We start from the raw sequence: 17,549 nt of genomic DNA, 5'->3' as shown, positions 1-17,549 counted from the left end.
CTGTTTGTTAAGTTCCTACCAAGGACCAGTCATGTTATACGCACTGTGTCGAATCCTCACAATAGCTAGGGGTGTTAATACAGTAGTAACTTAGATCAGAGAGGTTAAATGACATGCCCGGATCCACACTGATAGCATCAGGATTTGACCCCAGATTTTACCATCTCCAAAGTCATATCACCAAACTCAGAGGGAGTGACCCCTTCCCCAGGAGCTTTGGAGAAAGTTGCCCAAGCCCAGTTGGCACAGATGCTGCCCTGAGTGTAACATGGGGGAGGGTGCTGGGTGACTGGCAGGTCCCTGAGAAAGCCAGGGGCTGTGGCAGTGGTCACCCACCCTCTGAGGGGTTGCTCCGGTGCTCCAGAGACACTTGGTCTGGAGTTGCGTGTGCTGGGGTGGGGGTGGGGGTGCCTCTTCATGGACTCCCCTTCCACTTTCCATGGAACAGTTCCCTCCTTGATGTATAGTGATTACTGAGCTCAGGTATTCAGGTCCCAAATTTAGAGTCCATCCCATTATTCTCAGGAGCACCTCTGCTCTTGTCTATTTTTGCCCTTTTGGGCACGAGAAGCATGGTTCTCCCATGGTTGGCCCCACCTCCTTGCTGTTCTCCTCTCATGGTTGTTGCCAGCTGCCTGGGAGGGGTGTCTATATCCCTGTCCCACATCAGAGACTGACCCTCCGGCCGGATGCCTAGAAGCAGAGAGAACTGAGACCCGGAGAAGACAAAGTCAGGACACAGTGGTTTGGGGGAAATGTATGACAACTGCAGCCTTTCATCTGGGGCCATTTACTCCATCACTGGAACAGAATCAGGAAATAAAGTGAAACACAGATGCCTGTGTGGGCTCTCCAAAAATATGTCACTTTGCACTTACCTGGGCTCCCTCCAGCTGGTTCCTCAGCCAGGATCGGTGGCCTCAGGGAGAGAGGGGGCGGACTTGTTCTTCTTACACCAGCTGGTCGCCTCAGTTGAAGACATCAGTCAGGCTGTCTTTGGGGCAGGAGAGGCAGAGAGAGGCCACATGTTTGGTGCTGCTGTGATCCAGGTGCTCTGGGATCAGTTTATCTGCTGCTTTACCTCAAGTCAAAGTGGAGAGAGGTACAAATTCCAGGCAAGGAAAGTGAGCAGGTCAGAACTTTCTCAGCCTTCCTAACTAAAGAAAGCTGTTCCACCTCATCTCCTTTCTGGCTGAAGCAGGTCCCCTGTGTGCCTTTCACTCCTGGCTCTCCTTGGAACGTGTATTTGTGTACCCATGTGTGTAATTCTTCCAATGTCTGCTCTCCACAACTTCCTACTCCTGTTCTGCGCTCAGCTCACCCAGAGTGTCAGCTCCCTTACTGACTGTCCGCCAGGGCTCTCGTGGAAACTCAGCCACTGTTCATTGGTGCCAAATAGTAATAGAAACTCGGAGACAGAGTTTTGGGTGAAGTAGAAAAGAGTAGTTTTTATTGTTTTGCCAGGCAAAAAGGGCCACACTGGGCTAATGCCCTCAAGACTGTGTGATTCACCCTGGAGGGGGGTAGTGAGGAATTTTATAGTCTTCAAGGGGCGGGGCATGATCCATGGACAGTTCTCCGATCGGTTGGCATCAAGATGAAGTTTCAAGTATCATCAATTTTCTGGTTTCAGCTAGTCAATGGCCTATATGGTTCTTGTGGGCAGCAGTTTTCATTTGGTGGGGTGGGGGTGGTGGTCTGCTTACTATAAAAACAATTTAGAAATGTGTGTCAGACCTTTATATCTTCCAGGGAACTGAGAGTTCGGTGATTCTGCTATGTGGCAGAATTATAGTCTAAACTGTTACCAGTTCCAGAAGGCAATGGCACCCCACTCCAGTACTCTTGCCTGGAAAATCCCAGGGACAGAGGAGCCCGGTAGGCTGCAGTCCATGGAGTCGCTAAGAGTCGGTCACGACTGAGCGACTTCACTTTGACTTTTCACTTTCATGCATTGGAGAAGGAAATGGCAACCCGCTCCAGTGTTCTTGCCTGGAGAATCCCAGGGACGGGGGAGCTTGGTGGGCTGCTGTCTATGGGGTCGCACAGAGTCGGACACGACTGAAATGACTTAGCAGTCCAACAGCTATTCTTTGTTTCTACATCTTCACCTTTCCCAATCATTAACGCTAGAGTCAGCGTTTTTCTTCAAAAGATAAGGATACCGGGTTGTACACGGTTTCGGAGCTCTCCTCGGGTCTGTACTGATGCTGTACAAAATCATAGACCAGGGAAGAACCAACGAGCTTGGTTTAGAATTTCGTGGATCGAAGCGGCGAGAAGGGGATGTCCCACCTCTGCATTGCACATTACTTAGAAAAAGGGGTTAGTCACGACCCACTAAACTGATTTTGACAAATGCAGTTAGAAAAACAGCTGACAAAACAGTTTCAGGGAGGGCGCTAGAAAGACCATCCGGAAGGGATCACGGCGTCAGCGTGCTGATGCGCCCTTTCAGGCTGTTTTCTCCAAACCGATCTTAACACGCGACAAGTGCGCGAGCTGACCGGCAAGGTGGGCGGGACCGGAATCCCACGGACCTCAGGCCGAGCAGATGCCTCCGCCTAGTGGGCGGGACCGGAAGTGAGGTCAAGGAGCGGCCGTCGCGGCCTGCGCTCGTTGGTCAGAAGTGGCACGGTGGGCGGGGCCAGTAATCGGCGGTCCCTGTGGTGCTACTAGCGAGCAGTCTATGAGAATCCACGGCTCTGCTGGTCGCTAGTAGACCCTCGAGTCGGTTGCTGCCTGACTCCTGGCCCCCCGCCCGCCTGGCCCGGTAGGTAGGGCGAGGGCCGTGGGCACGCAGACCCCTTTGGAGGGCGGCGGGAGGGACCGAGGGCCCAGAACTGGCTGCAGGGGGTGGAGTGTGGGATTCGCGGGCCTCATTGGAAAGACTCCTCTAGGAGCTCTAAAGGCACGGGTGGCATCCTTGGTCTGCAAGCCCGAGTGGCCCGCTCAGAACCCACCACCAGGTCACCTCTCTCATTTCCCACTTCTTCCCCGCTTCAGTCATTACCGGCCATCTGATATTCCCTGACTCCCAAGTTTCGTCTTAACCAGGGTTTGGTTCCCTTGAGTCTGGAGTATGACGGTGGAACGTAGGGCTCTGGGTGAGCTTGAACTATTTCCTCACATTCTCTGGGCTTCAGTTGTCTGATCTGCACGGGACAGAGTTGGTTCTCTGGTTGACCTCTGTGAGAGGTCACTGTCAATAACTGAGCATCTCTCCCCTGGGGCAGACAGTGGCCAGCTCTGAGATAGCCTGTTCATTAAGACTCTTAGTTTAACTGGAAAATCTGTGAGTGATATATAAGTGATTTGGGCAGTCACCTCATTTTTCTGTGCATTTATCTCCACGTTGGTGAAATTGGGCAGCTGTCATCTGAGTAGATGCTTCCTCTGACTGCTGGTTTTAATATCGCACTTTGCTGACTCCCTCTTATCCTTCTGTGCTTGTTTCACAGCTTTGTTGGTTGTCTCTTAACCCTGCTAGAGATGGAAGTGCCGTTGTTCAGGGAATGTTGTTCCTGCTGTATTCCTGGCTCCGGAACATGAAACTTCCTCAGTAAATAGTTGGGGAATGTTGCCTAGATAGGAACAGGTGTTGCTTGTGGTGCCTGTGGTTCCTAGGAGAGTAACAGCCGTCTTACCCCAAAACTGCCTTGCCTCCTTCCCACCCCGCACCCCTTCTTCCTTTCTGATGACAGAAGTCAGGAAAAGCAGGAAAGCCTACAAGTTTCACGTTTTGACTGCCTGAGCCTCCTGGAAGGCCAGGGAGGGGGAACTGAGGGGGAATGATGTTGACCCTCCTTCCTCAGGCACAGTGCCTCACCCAGGTCTCTGTCTCTGCAACAGGGAGATGACCTCCTTATCCTCATTTTGCAGTGAGGAAGATGAAGCTCAGAGAGGCTGAGCAGTTTGCCTTCTTTAGGTCCTGAAGTCAGGCACAGCCAGGGCTCCAGTGCAGGGTTCCAGACCTGTTCTCTGAGCATCCCTGCTTTGCTGACATTTATCTTTCTTCCTCCCATCATCCCATGTCTTCACCGTGTGTGTCTTGGTCCCTGGCCCTGGGCTAGGGACTAGGGCTTCAGGGATTCCGAAAGCTGGCTTCCCAGTATTTGGGGGCTGTGTCATGTCAGGGGAAGTTGCTTTTCAGTTCACTTTCTGTTTTATATAACACTAAGCTCTGGATCTCACCTTCCTTCACTGGGTTGCTCTCTTAGCTCCAGAGTCTTGGATATGGACCTTCTTCAGTTACTGACCTCCCTGTCTGTCCTGCTATTGTCTGGAACAGGAGTCACAGACACCCTGAGGACCTCCCTGGACCCGAGCCTGGAGATATGTATCCTTTGGGGTTGGAGGTATTTTAGAGGGATCTATAAATGAGGTCCCTCTATACCCATAGTTGCTTGGGGGATTCCAGGGTAAAGCAGGACCTGCCCCCCATAACCAGTAGAAATCGGGGAGAAAAAGTAATGTGCTCTAACCAGATCTTGATCAAGTCAGTTCTCTTCTGAGCCTCAGTTTTCCCATACAGATTGAGAAGGCAAGGCATATATTTCAGGATCCTGAGGATTTCACACGTACCTAGCACTTTCTGTGTGAGACCCTGGGTGGAGACCAAATCCTGGCATTTTGGGCTACCTACTAAAAAACCGGGTCTTGAAAGAGTAGAAACTCATAGAGAAGGGTGGGAGGGCACCCCAAGCAGAGTGTACAGTGTGAGCAGAGGAGCAGAGGTTCTGGGAACAGTGAAGGGTTGTGGGAGATGGTAGAAAGACCACAGGGAGGGGAGGACGGGGCAGGAGCCAGGTCCTGACGGTTCTATTCAGGCTGTTGGGTGTGGAATCCTCTGTGAAATAATGATATGTTGTGGGATTCATATGCTTCTCAGACAGCTTATTCATTCGCTGGGAAGTCCTAGCCATGCACATCTATGCTCCTTGTAGAGACTTGCTGGCCAGGAATGGGCCCTCTGGATCAGGACCACTGGATTGTCCAGGCAGGAGAGTTGGTGCCAGCTCCTTAACTTAATGGTGCTCAGACAAGAAGATGTTTGAGGTGAAGCGGAGGGAGCAGCTCTTGGCACTGAAAAACCTAGCACAGCTGAACGATGTCCACCAGCAGTACAAGATCCTGGATGTCATGCTCAAGGGGCTCTTTAAGGTGCACACAGGCAGGGGGCAGCTCATGGCAGGCCTGGTCTTTGATCTGGGCACTGATGGATGAGTAGGAGTTCCCCACGGGGATGGTGTTCAGTGAAGGGGAAGCGAACCCACAGAAGATTTGAAGTAGGGCCTCAGTAAACAGGGCTGGGGCTGGTCTGGGAAGACCTTGGCAAAGCCACTCAGCCCAGGCGGGCTTCCCTCAGGTGCTGGAGGACTCCCGGACAGTGCTCACTGCTGCAGGTGTGCTCCCAGATGGGCCCTTCCCCCAGGACGAGAAACTGAAGGATGGTATGGTCTCCCCCCACCGCAACCTTGATCTGCAGCTGCTCCTTCCCTCTTGTTCTTGTCACTCTTCTTTTCCTCTCTGGAAATGCCCTCTTGCAGCACCTTCATGGAGTCTCTTGGGTGGTTGGGCACTCTGTAAGATTCTCCCAATGTTCTGGGCTTGTTTCAGAGCCAGGTTCTGCATCCCTGACACAAATACATTATGTAGTGCTGTCCTGTGCTTGGGGAAGGGGAATCAGGGAGGAGCCTGTGCCCACTTCCAGTCCCGCAATCCTTGCCTTCACCACCCTGACCCTTCTGGTAGAGATGGCAAGGGTTGTTCCCATTTATAGAAGAAAAAAAAACTGAGGTCTATTGAAGTGACTGGTCCATGGGAGCAGTTACCAGCACTCTTTACTGCTGTTCTAAAAGCCTTGACCTCCTTAAATCCTTTTTGAGACAAGGTGGGACCAACATAAATAAAAGAATATTCTATATCCCTTCATCTCCTCTTCCAGGAATTTCTCTTCAGTGGTAATTTCTCTCCATTAACTGGTTACATTCTAACAATAAAGTATGTTAGGTCACAGTGTCTGAGGACAGAAGTAGCCTTTACATATTGAATGCTGGGCAGATACCATCTCTAATCACCACTGTAACTGAGGAAGGCACCATCAACTCCAGTTTCCAAGGGAAAGAGGACAGGTGGTTTGCCTGGCTCTTACCTATAAACCTAGCGAATTCCTGAGTTCTTTGTGATTCAGGATTGTTCTGAAGCCCAGAGGTCCCTGCCCCACTTGTCTCAGACCCAGCCTGGCATATCTTTGGAGGAGTCCCCTTATCTCTTTGTGTGGTCTGGCCAGTGCTGGTAAGGACGTGGGCCTTATCTATGGGGGGTCACTCAAACAGGCCTCCCCGCCGCAACCAGGGCCGGGTATAGTTGGTATTCTTCACGCTAGCCTGGGTCAGGGGAATCTGCCACTGTAATGGACACTAAACTCAAACTGATCTGTTGACTAAAAGATATTGGTGGAAAAACTGACCAAAATCAAATAAGGTCTAGGGATTAGTTAATAGTATTGTATTGATGTTAATTTCCTGTCTTAGATGGTTTGTACAATGGTTATATAAGGATGATAATATTAGAGGAAGCCGAGTGAAGGAATTTTGTGGTGTATTATGTAAGTCTAAAATTATTTCAAAATAAGAACTTAAGCATTTAAAATAAAATTGAACATATACTAAAAAGAAAACAAGCCCTGATGTGTTCCCTGGCCATCCTAACAGAACTGACCCCTCACAGACACTAGTTAACACCAGGGCCCAGCTCTGGACATTATGGTACCAAGTTGGGGAGGTTAGGAGCAAAGCCTCATGGGATGCAAATGCCTCCATCTGTGCAATGGCACCCCTCTCTGGTCTCCACGGCAAACGAGTGTTCTGAGCTGCAAGGTATGGGGGAAGAAGCATGTCCTTTGGAGTCAGACAGATCTGGGTTTGCAGCCCAGGTTTGCTGCTCACTAGCTGTCAGCTTCAGTTTCCCATGTGTGAAATGGGAATTACAGCCACATGTCTCTCTGAAGGTGGTTTTGATGATTTGGTGACATGAATCCCTCAGTACTCACTGCACATGTGGTCAGCAGCCTGTGTGCAACAGGCACTGTTACCTTCTCTGGTCAGTGGGCTTGTTGCTATCCTTTGGAGGGTGTGTAGGGCTGGCCAGGAGGCTGCAGAGGGCCATCTCTGCCAGCCACTCACCAGAGTCCTCTTGCCAGCTTTCTCCCAAGTGGTGGAGAACACGGCCTTCTTCGGGGACGTGGTGCTGCGCTTCCCAAGGATCGTGCACCACTACTTCGACCACAACTCCAACTGGAACCTCCTCATCCGCTGGGGCATCAGCTTCTGCAACCAGTCGGGCGTCTTTGACCAGGGCCCCCACTCACCCATCCTCAGCCTGGTAAGGACTGGGGTGGAGGAGGTCTAGGAGCCCGCTCTGTGGCTGCACCATGAGCCTCCTTCAGTGGGGCTTGAATGTCAACCCTTGGTTGCATTTTCTCTGATAAGCCTCCGGGCCACTTTGAGGTGCCATTTCAAGGGCTTCTGTGTTGATCTTGGTGGCTGGGGGTCATCACCTGGCCCACATCCGTCCCAGCCTTGGAGGGAATGGCCTGCGGGTGAGCAAGATGCGGGAGAAGGCAGAGGATGACTAGCTTTTCCTCATCCACAGATGGCCCAGGAGCTGGGGATCAGCGAGAAACACTCTGACTTCCAGAACCCATTTAAAGTAGACCGCACAGAGGTGAGCTGCTGGGACCTGTGGCCCCGTCTGCACTGCGTCTGCAGGGCCCTGGGAGGCCAGGGCCAGCAGGAGCTGCAGCACCTAGAGTGGAGTGTGAGGGCTTTGGACTTGGAGCCGGAAGTGCCTGGGTCTGGGTCTAACCTATCTCTCACTCACTGGTACCTTTGGCAAGCTACTGGCCCTGTCTTAGTCTCAGCTTCCTCTCTGTCCATGCAAGGTGAACCTCAGCTATGGGGGTAGTGAGGGGCTATGAAGACATCCATCCCAGGGCACAGTAGGCACTGTTCACTCCAGGTGAATGGTAGGGAAGCCATGGGAGGTCAGGCCCTGCTTCTCTGCCCTTGAGCCTCTGAGCACCCAGCCAGCTTTCTGCCCCACATTTCTGCACGTGTTCTCATCCTAGAGCTGAAGTGGGCTCTGAGGGCTGGAGGCCGCAAGGGGAGCAGGACAGACAGCAGAGGGGAGGGTGGGGTCAGAGTGGCTGGGCAGGAAGGGCTGGAGGACTGGCCTCCGCAAAAGACAAGCTCTCCCCAAGTGTCGGGGGGTTACCGCTGAAGGTCTAGGATTTTGCTACTGTTTCATGGATGCTGACAGGTTAGAGACATCAGAGTTCATTACAGCGAAAGCAGTTGCTGTTAACCTGGTCATGCGGGTTTGCCTTATTTCCCAAGTCTTGGTTGGTGGAGAGAGGTGAAGCAGAGGGGTCCAGACAGATGCCAGTGGGTTTGTATCAAGTTGAGAAACACCAAGCTTGGGAAATCCACCATGTTTGTAGTGAACAGAAGCAAACGTGGTCTTTGTTTGTAGACAGACATTACCTCATCCTTCAAGGTAACTTTTTGTAAGTACGACCTGAGAAGTAGCTCAGGTACAGAGGGGTCAGGTGTACCCAACAAGAATGCAGGGACGCTCAGGGCCATAGAGAGGATTCCATACACTCCCACCACCACCACACACACCAGTCCATCCACCAGCCCTGTGTGTCTTGGCTTAACTAACATTTCTACATGAATGCCTTATTCCATATCATAGTCTGATCAGTAGAGACTAGGACCACATTTGTTTAGTTCGTCTCAGGCTGCTGTCAGTAGGACTGTAACTAGCAAGATGAGGCCACATGCAGTGTTGATCTTAACCATATGCTCCAGGGTCCTGAACTCAACCAGCTCTGATAAGTCCTGGGGGATCAGTAGAACTTATATTAGAAAATTAGGATGTCATATGAGACCAATCTATTACCTCTTACCACCCACACAAGAGTTTAGACTGAGCTGCTGATCTTCAGTGTCATTGCTAGTGGCTACCAGGGCCAGTTTGTGTGTGTGTTCAGTTGCTCAGTCGTGTTCAGCTCTTTGCGACCCCACAGACGGTAACATGCCAGGCTCCTCTGAGCATAGGATTTTCCAGGCAGGAATACTGGAGTGGGTTGCCATTTCCTTCTCTAGGGGATCTTTCCAACTCAGGGATCGAACCTGCATCTCCTGAGTCTCCTGCATTGCAGGCAGATTCTTTACCACTGAGCCATCGGGGAAGCCTCATACTGGGGCCAGTAGGTAGACCCAAAGCCATCTTCATCTGCATTGGGGAGGCATTCCATTGTCCACTGTCTCCCACTTGATTTGGGTCACCATTGCATTGTTCGAGCTAAACAATGGGGACAGTGTTATCATGGAGTTGTTTAGTTGCCTCAGTTGCCCTATGTGGTATAACCCAAGGTCGATCAGGGATCAGGACAGGTGGAAGGATTCATACCAAGGTTGGATTGAAGCAAGGTTGTACTGGTCTGTGTGTCTCCGCAGGGTTACTTGGGGAGCTGCCTTTGATGGCAGCAGGCAGAACCACATAGTTTAGCAGTGACCTCGTCTATGTGAATTTTCCTGTTACGTGGTTGAGAATGACACACTGGACAGTTGGTCTGACTCAACTGCAGCTGCCACTTGGCTTGCATGAACCATAGGATTGTTTGGCCAGGCGGCAGTGCTGGCTGTAAGAGACAAAGAGAATTCATTGTTCCACATGCCTCCTGGGGGCTAAGGCAGTCCCTCCCTAGAATATTGCTGCAAAATCAACATGTCACATCCCAGGACCTATAATTTCACTTTTCTCCAGTTATTCCCTACCTTCACCTAGACTTTTTGTCTGAAAGGGGTAGAAGTGAGTGGGACAAGAGCATTTTTTGCAAAATTTTCACAGACACCTATTTCCCATCTTGGCCCACATGGGCCACTACAAGGGGACTTGGCAAGGAATGTACTTAGCCAAGTGGTCATTATTATTTTTTCGGAGAAGGGGGGCCGCGCCCTGTAGCATGTGAGATCTTTATTCCTTGACCAGAGATTGAACCCATGCCTGCTGCAGTAGCCGTATGGAGTCTTAACCACTGGATTGCCAGGGAAGTCCCCCAGATGGTCATTATTCTGATGATCTTGGGCCATACTGTTCCATCCAGGGTCTCTAGGTGGTTGAATCAGAGCTTCAGAGTCCTCTGCTTCATGTCAGTCCATGGTGGTGGGTGTACCGCCATATCTAGTACAGTGACATGTATAGGTGGCTGTGCCATCAACTGGGCGGTGTTGGCTCAATCGGCAGTTTGATTCTGATCAGTCTCATCAGGGAATTGGCTGTGGGCATCTAAACGAGTGACCCAGACTGTCCCGTTGTCAACCACGGTTTGTTTCCACAGGTCATGGCCCCCGAGAGGGATGGCCGTGTGTGACCTGCCAGTTTGCAGCCTGCTTATCTGCCAGACCAGATGGCTAGGATGCTGACAACAGTCAGTAAGAATACAGCATGCCTGGCCGCTAGAAATACCATCTAGGCAAGAGTCACGGCTTTTAATTCAGGTTGTTGTCTTACTGGACTTTATGACAGTTGGTCTCCCAGCATCATCCCTGGGGCTGGATGGCTGCTGCCGCCCATAGAAACCCACCCCCAGGTTGGTGATTTGCTGGGAGGACTGAGTCCTGTGAGTCACTGGTTAATACTCCTGTGTGTCGTTGTCCTCAAGGCTCTGATTTATTACAGTGCAAGGATCCACAATAAAATCAGCAGTAAAAAAGGTAAAAAGGCTCCTGGGGTGAAGTCTAAGGGAACCTGGACACAAGCTTCGATATGTCTGTCCCAGTGGAGTCACTCAGGGCCCACTTTATTCCCCCAGCCACAGGTTATGAAAACGTGTGAGAAGTCATCTATTAGGAGAGCCCGTTAAAGAGGCAGCACCCAGAGTTTTTACCAGGGACTGGTCACTTAGGCACCCTCTGCCTAACACATACCAAAATTCCACACTCCAGAAGGGAAGCACGTGTTTGTGGCATAAACCGCACTTGTGTACGGTTTAGGCGCAGGGCGCCACTCTTATCAGTCAGGGTAATGGAAATCCCTCCCAGAATCCTGGTTCCCAGACACCAGCCAAGGGCCAAGTTCTGAGATGCCAACCAAAGGCCGGCCTTCAACGCAGGCCCTCCAGAGGAGAGCAGTCAGGCCAGCTTGGTTAAGAGCACCATTAGAGCTTCATTCAGATGAACAAATCAGTGGAGTTCCTGAGTAGAGGAACCTCTGACTCAAGGTCCCTGTTTAACTAGTGGCTTTGCTTCAGGTGACGGAGTGGGCGATACGGTTTTTCACACTAGCATAGCTGCCTCCCCTTCATGTGAAACCAAGATGACACGCCCTGCACGGCGCTTGCTGCCACCACAGCCCTGATAAACAGCCTGGACAAGAGCAGCAGGGCTGATTGTCGGTGTACCCAGCAGGGACACACGGGCAGGCTTCAGGCCGTGGCAGGTTGCCTTTCCCAGCGCGGGCTCTCATGGAGATGTTTTCCTGCTCTGATGCTGGCTCTCCTTGCCCTACAGATCATGAAATGAATGCCTCTCCCACAGGAGGTAGACCTCAGAGAGAATAGGCTCCAGAGAGGTGTGATTTAGTGTCATCGTAATATGCTCTGCTTGGATATAGCCGTACAGAAGCAGCACACTTCCCTTCTCATCGGCTGGGGCCGGTCCCAAGATTTTACTCACTTTTCAGTATCCAGTGTAGACCCTTCCGCCAGCAAGGTTCTGAGAGGACCTTTTTTTTTTTTAAAGGTCATTTGTGCTCTATTGCATAGCACTGGCCCCTCACGGAACCTGCATTGTAGGGCTCCTGGGAGGCCAGCCCCTGCCCCCACCCCAAATACCCGAGTCCTGCCTGGCTCCCAGCCTGGTGCAGGGTGGATGGGCTGGGGGACCAGAACTCCTTTCCCTGAAGTCCATGCTGGGCTCAGTTCTGGCCTCCTGGGCCCCTGGGGGCTGGACAGGGTAGGCGAGGTGAGAAGGAGAGCCCCATCAAGTTCTCTGGGGCCCAGGGCCTATCCTGGCAGTTTCTTTGAGGTATCCACTTGGGGAGGCCAGCAATAGCCCAGGTTTACTCAGCTCCCCCCATGCACTGCCTCCATACCAGTGGGTGTTCTGGGAGGGCCCCTACTTATGATACTAGAGCCAGCTTGTATCAAGCTTTGGGCTGGCCACTGTCCCCATCCAGAGGCAGCTGGCCCTGTCCCTGCTGTTCAGATGCTTACAGACTGCTGGGGAAGGTAGCAGAGGAGCACAGTCCAAGTCGAGCGTGATCATTGGATCCAGTGGAAGAGGGAAGCGTCATGAGCCACGGGACCCATGAGAGGAAACCTGTGGATGCAGGTGGCCAAGGCTCTGGGACAAGTAAGAGTTGCCGGGTGGACCATCTCAGGGAAGACCTTCCAGGGAGAGGGACTGGCTTGCATGAAGGCTCAGAGGCAGAGCGCATGTCTTCATTCAACGTTTAGTGAGCATCTGCTAAATCCCAGCCACCAGAGAAGCCCTCCGGCTCTGCCCACCTGGGAAAGGCATTCTGGTTGGAGAAGACAGACGGGCAATAAAAAATACATGGTAGATGGAGACAAGGGGGATGGAGGAAAAGGCAGAGACACGTGGTTAAGGAATTCCAGGGATAAGGTGAGGATATCGTTGCTGTTTCATGTGACTTGGACACAGGAGGTTCTAACTGCAAAGACCTGAAAGCAGCAAGGGAGCCAGCCCTGTCTCTGGGGGAAGAACTTTCCAGACTGGAGGGGCAGCAAGTGCAAAGGCCCTGAGTTGGAAGCGTATTTGGAAGGGCAGGAGCATGGGAAGGGGAGGTCACAGTCGTAGGCCAGATCATAAGATCCTTGCAGGTCTTCTCCAGGGCTTTGGCGTTTACTCCGGGACACACAGGAGCAGGGCAAGGGGCTCTGACTTAGCTCTTTTAGGGGTCAGCCTGGCAGCCGTGTGGCAAATACTGTGAGGACCAGGGTGGAGACAGATCCTGGTGAGGAGACCGCTGTGCTGGTCCGTTTGGAGTTAACAGTCCACTGGAGTTAACAGCTGGTCCATTTGGAGTTAACAGTGGCTTGAACCAGGGTAACACAGTGGGGCTATTAGGAATGGTGAGATTTTGGTTCTATTTTGAAGGTAGAGCCAGTAAAATTTACTAAGGAAGCAAATATGGAGTGAAAGAGAGGCATTAAGGATGACTTGACAATTTTGGAAGAATGGAGTTGCTATTTTCCACCAGATGGGCAAAGTGGTGGGGTGAGGTTGAGGGCTGGATTGGGGATCAATGCCTTGTTTCTGGACCTAATGGGCATCTGAATGAAGATGTCAAGGAGGTAACTGATTTTGACTTGACTGATGTCAAGGAGGAGGACTAGATTTCAGGGGAGAGCTTATTAAAGCCAGAGCTACAAATGTGAGAGTCGTGCTGATGACAGACCATGTCCCACCACTCCAGGGGGCAGGGGGATGGGCAAGTAGAGCGGTGGTCTGAGGACCAAGGCCTGGGATGTGCCTGCAGTTAGAGATGGGAGAGTGAGGAGGAGCTCACAGAGCGCCCCAAGAGGGATCAGTCAGTGGAGCAGTAGCAGACCCAAGAGGGAATAGGTTCCCTGAGGCCGCATGACAGGAAGGAGAGAGCAGACGAGCCATCAGACACCGCTGGAGGGTCAGGAAGGTGGAGCTGAGAATCGGCCGCCGAACTTAGCGTGGAGACCAGCCCTCAGAGAGCTGGGTAAAAGCTCTTTTGGTTGAGTGGTGGGGATAAAAGGCTGAGTTTCAAGAGAAAGAAATGAAAGGAAGTAGACTTGTCCCATCAAATACAGCTGACTCTTTTGAAAAGTTACTCTTTTTTTTGTTTTTAATGTTTCAGGTGTGCAGCTTTGTGATTCAGTATTTTTACAGGTTCTACTCCATTAAAAGTTATTACAAGACAGGCTGTAATTCCCTGTGCTGTGCAGTATATCCTTGTTATCTGTTGTAAAGAGATGTGTTTTCAAGGGGAGCAGACCCAATGGGAGACTAGCTGGAGGAGGGCGTGGGTTCTAGGGGAAATCTTAGTCAGATGGGAGAGACCACACCACGTTTGCATGTTGAGGGGACCCACCCATGGCAGGGGTGGGGAAGAGGCCCTGGTACAGGGGTAGGAGAGTCTCTGGAGTCTCATCCCTGAGGAGGTGAGGAGGGAGAGAGAGGCGAGCTGTTGCCTGGGGGAGGGGTGGCCTCGCCTGGAAGAGCAGCGTGGGCACAGCAGCATGGGCCCGTGGGTGTGGTGGCGGGGGCTCACAGAAGCTGTCTCCTTAGCGTCTCCATTCTCTGTGAAACAGGAAGCAAGGTCACGGTCTGCGGGTGAGGAGGGGAGGAGAGATGGAGGCTCGAGGAGAAGGTCTGTCTAGGAGAGCAGGACAGGGAGTGGACCAGGGCAACATCCTGGGTTGCCAGGCAGCAGGGAGGGCCCACTGGAGGTCAGCATCTGAATTTAAAATAGGCATTAGCCAGGCCCAGGAGGGCCAGAAAAGGACTAGGTGTTGTTTCTCTGCTGACCCAACCTGTTGGGGCTGGAGAGGCCAGGATCTCTTGACTGGTCCTTCCCCAGCCAGAGCCAGAGGTTGGGGTCCTCTGTGGGCCGAGGGGTCTCCTGGCTCCTCCTTGCTTCCCAGGAGGATCCGAAGTAACTGGTAGGGATAGGAGGCTGTGTGATTGGGGAAGCACGGGGCAGGCAGCTTGGGAGGCTTGGGGGCTAGTCCCAACTGGGACTAGCTGTGTGACCTTTGCAGACCACTTACCCTCTCTGGGCTGCACTTCTCTGGCTTCATCCCATCTTCCAGACTAGTTCAATCTAACACAGTAGGTGGATTACTCCACAAGGTGGAGCTCCTAGTTTGTTTTTAACATCTGCCTTGACCAAACATCAGATTTACCATATGAACAAGTAAAAGGGGCATATTTCCCAACAGAGTTATCTGAGTTGTGGATATTAGTGTATTTCACACTCTAACATGATTCATTCATTTATTTAAAAAATACATACTAAGCGCTGCCTGTCGGCCCATTAGACCACCCTGGGGGCTTGTGTCACGGTGAGCGGCACCCCACACTATCCACCTGTCCTTGGGGAGAGTGTGAGCCAGTGGGGGCAACAGGCACAAAGCAGGTGTCACAGAAGCAGGTGGTTGCAGGGGAGAAGCACTGAGAAGGAAACGGAGGAGACAGCCCCAGCCAGGAAAGTCAGGGCAGGAGTCACCCTAGGGATGGGAAGCGCTGAGCTGCAGCTACTGTGGCAAAGAGGGTGGGGGCCGGGAAGAGCGTTCTGGAACTGGGGCACAGCAGGGAACAGAGAGCTGGAAGTGGGCACAAAGGAACCCAGGAGCCATAAATGAGGCGGGAGGAGGGGTGGGCAGGGTGGGCCTGCAGATAGAGCTGTGTGGAAAGTCAAGGAAGTGTTTCAGCAGGAGTCCGATTTACATTTTGAAAATATCTGACTGCAGCGAGGAGAATGGCTTCAGAGGGACCAAAGTGGGTGTGGAGAGACCCTGGGATGTGCTGAGGTTTATCAGAAGAGGTGTAGGGGGGTGGTGATGGGGTTAGCGATATGATAGGTGAGACAGAAGAGATGGGTTCGAGACTTAGGGGTTAAAATGGGCCAGACCTTGGCAATGGACTGTGAGGGGTTTGGACCTGCGGCTGGGGAGTTGGGGGGGCGAGTGGGGGCGATGCTTGGTCTCTGCCCTACTTGCTGACTGGGATGTGGGACTCTGCTGTTCACGAGGACACGGACTCTGGAAGGGGACTGGGTTTTGGGGAGATGGAGCCATGCTGAGTTCGGGGCACATGTGCACACGTGTGGAGGTGTCAGACAGGCATTTAGATAGGGAGATGCAAATCTGAGGGGTGACGGACTGTGGAGGTGCGACAGAAGCCCTGGGTTCAGATGAACTGGTCTAGAGAGTCGGGAAGGAAGAGCTGAGGGCCTGGGGGTTGCCCTGGCCAGAGTCCTGTCCTCCTCCCGCCCAGCACGCCCCGTGTTCCTGTCTTCTCACTGGCTACCACCCTGCACCCACTAGGGAAGCCACAAACCTGGGCATCACTGTCATCTTCTTTCCATCTCTTTCCAAGTCTGGCAGTTTAACCTCTGATACAGCTGCTTCCTATATACTCCCTTGCCTACACCTTGCAGCTTGTCCGCAAGCAGTAGGACCCCTGTTGTCTTACGCTCGCTGACTGCCCCCTCCCACAGAAGGCTCTGGGGGCCCATGGTGGGTCTTGGGCACTCAGCCCCTTTTACCCCGAGTGCAGTCTGTCACTCGTTTCTCAAATGTGCTGTGCAGGTTCACCACCTGTCCCTCTTCCTGGAATGTCCTCTTCCCTCGCCCTGTTGGCTTGGCAAGCTCCTGCTTAATCTTTTGAGACCCACTCAGCAGTTTTCCCTGAGCCCATTTACTAGCTCCATGTCCGTGGGCTTCCCTCAAGGCCAGGGCCTGTGTCTCAGTGACCTTCCTGTACCCACAGCCCACAGCAGCCTAGCTCAGAGCACACTCTTTGCTGCCAGCTGACCTAATAGATCTCTCTGCTTTTCCCCTCAGTTCATCTCCAGCACTGACCCTTTCCAGAAGGCCCTGAGGGAAGAGGAGAAACGCCGGAAGAAAGAAGAGAAGCGGAAAGAGATCCGAAAAGGCCCTCGTATCTCAAGATCACAGTCTGAGTTATAGCCCTGGAGCGGGCCAGGGCTCACGGGACCAGGAGGCGGCCAGTTGGGAAGAAAAGGAGAGTGCAGAAACATAGCTGATGGTGAGCGCTGGTGCCTTCAGAGAGGAGGCCAGAGTCTGCTTGGCCCCCTGGGGCTGGCTCCAGCTACCCACAGAGAGCTGGACTTCCTCCCAGGGACCTCCCCGGAGGGGTGCCAAGGGATCTTCCAGAGGGCGCTGTTCTGCAGACCTAACCCTGTGGAGATGCTGGGGGAAGCAGGAGGGATCCTGAGTGGGACTCCCTCCCCTACCACCGTGGGTTTAGACCACTGGCCCGCTGGCGGCCCCTCCTCACGGGGAGGCGGCAGAACTAGGCTCTGAGCCATGTGCAGAGGTGTCACACCTGCTGCTGGCCCCACTGTGCCACTGAGTTGCCAGGCACAGATCCTAGCCCCCTGCAGAGAAAATAAAAGCCAGCAAATGCTCTGGGCTGACCGAGGCTGGTTTGGGCCCCAGGGAGATGTGAGCCTCTCCATGGAGCAGGTGAAGGGGGCCTGGGTAGGGGGGTCAGGGGCCCTCAGCTATAGAGACCATCTTAGAGAATGTTCTGCCTACCCCAGAGGAGCCTCAGGCCCTGGCAGGGCAGTAAAGCAGAGGCTTGGCTTTGGCCTCCTATTCCCTTCTCAGCACCGTCCTTGATGAGGGGTCAGTGTTGGGAAGGGACCAGAAGTATCCTTCCTGGGAGGGTGTTTAGCCCAAGATAGTCTTGGAGCAGCCTAATCTCTGTCCTCTGGTATTGAGGGACAGTCAT

The 17,549-nt window shown here is 52.7% G+C and overlaps 2 protein-coding genes across 3 annotated transcripts in view; both read left to right on the top strand.

Annotated features, from left to right (window-relative positions):
- Positions 1 to 861, top strand: part of MEI1 (meiotic double-stranded break formation protein 1) — a 55,544-nt gene extending 54,683 nt beyond the window's left edge. The window contains exon 32 of the mRNA XM_040233364.1: positions 632 to 861. Within this exon, the coding sequence (XP_040089298.1) occupies positions 632 to 677 (46 nt within the window). The 3' untranslated portion in view covers positions 678 to 861. The remainder of the gene's footprint in view (positions 1 to 631) is intronic.
- A 1,773-nt stretch (positions 862 to 2,634) lies between these two features.
- CCDC134 (coiled-coil domain containing 134) lies at positions 2,635 to 17,224 on the top strand. Of its 2 annotated transcripts, XM_040233195.1 has the most exons (7): positions 2,635 to 2,773; positions 4,221 to 4,339; positions 5,042 to 5,163; positions 5,369 to 5,453; positions 7,205 to 7,386; positions 7,657 to 7,728; positions 16,637 to 17,224. In XM_040233195.1, the coding sequence occupies exons 2-7, from the start codon at positions 4,237 to 4,239 to the stop codon at positions 16,760 to 16,762; spliced, it is 690 nt and encodes a 229-aa protein (XP_040089129.1). In that variant the 5' UTR covers positions 2,635 to 2,773; positions 4,221 to 4,236; the 3' UTR covers positions 16,763 to 17,224. The 2 variants fall into 2 exon arrangements, with proteins under 2 accessions (XP_040089129.1, XP_040089130.1); XM_040233196.1 differs by lacking the exons at positions 5,369 to 5,453; positions 7,205 to 7,386; positions 7,657 to 7,728 and having other exon boundaries at positions 2,642 to 2,773.
- The last annotated feature ends 325 nt before the right edge of the window (positions 17,225 to 17,549 follow it).

This window comes from Oryx dammah, unplaced genomic scaffold (genome assembly GCF_014754425.2).
Source record: "Oryx dammah isolate SB20612 unplaced genomic scaffold, SCBI_Odam_1.1 HiC_scaffold_29, whole genome shotgun sequence".
NCBI classification, from domain to species: Eukaryota; Metazoa; Chordata; class Mammalia; order Artiodactyla; family Bovidae; genus Oryx; species Oryx dammah.
Note: the sequence above shows the minus strand (reverse complement) of the source record. Positions and strands in the feature narration are given on the sequence as shown.

Coding starts and splice junctions, on each gene's coding strand:
- CCDC134 (XM_040233195.1), top strand. CDS start 4,237: ATGGACCTTCTTCAGTTACTGACCTCCCTGTCTGTCCTGCTATTGTCT. Junction 7,387..7,656: donor ACTCACCCATCCTCAGCCTG/GTAAGGACTGGG, acceptor CCTCATCCACAG/ATGGCCCAGGAGCTGGGGAT. Junction 7,729..16,636: donor TTAAAGTAGACCGCACAGAG/GTGAGCTGCTGG, acceptor TTTTCCCCTCAG/TTCATCTCCAGCACTGACCC.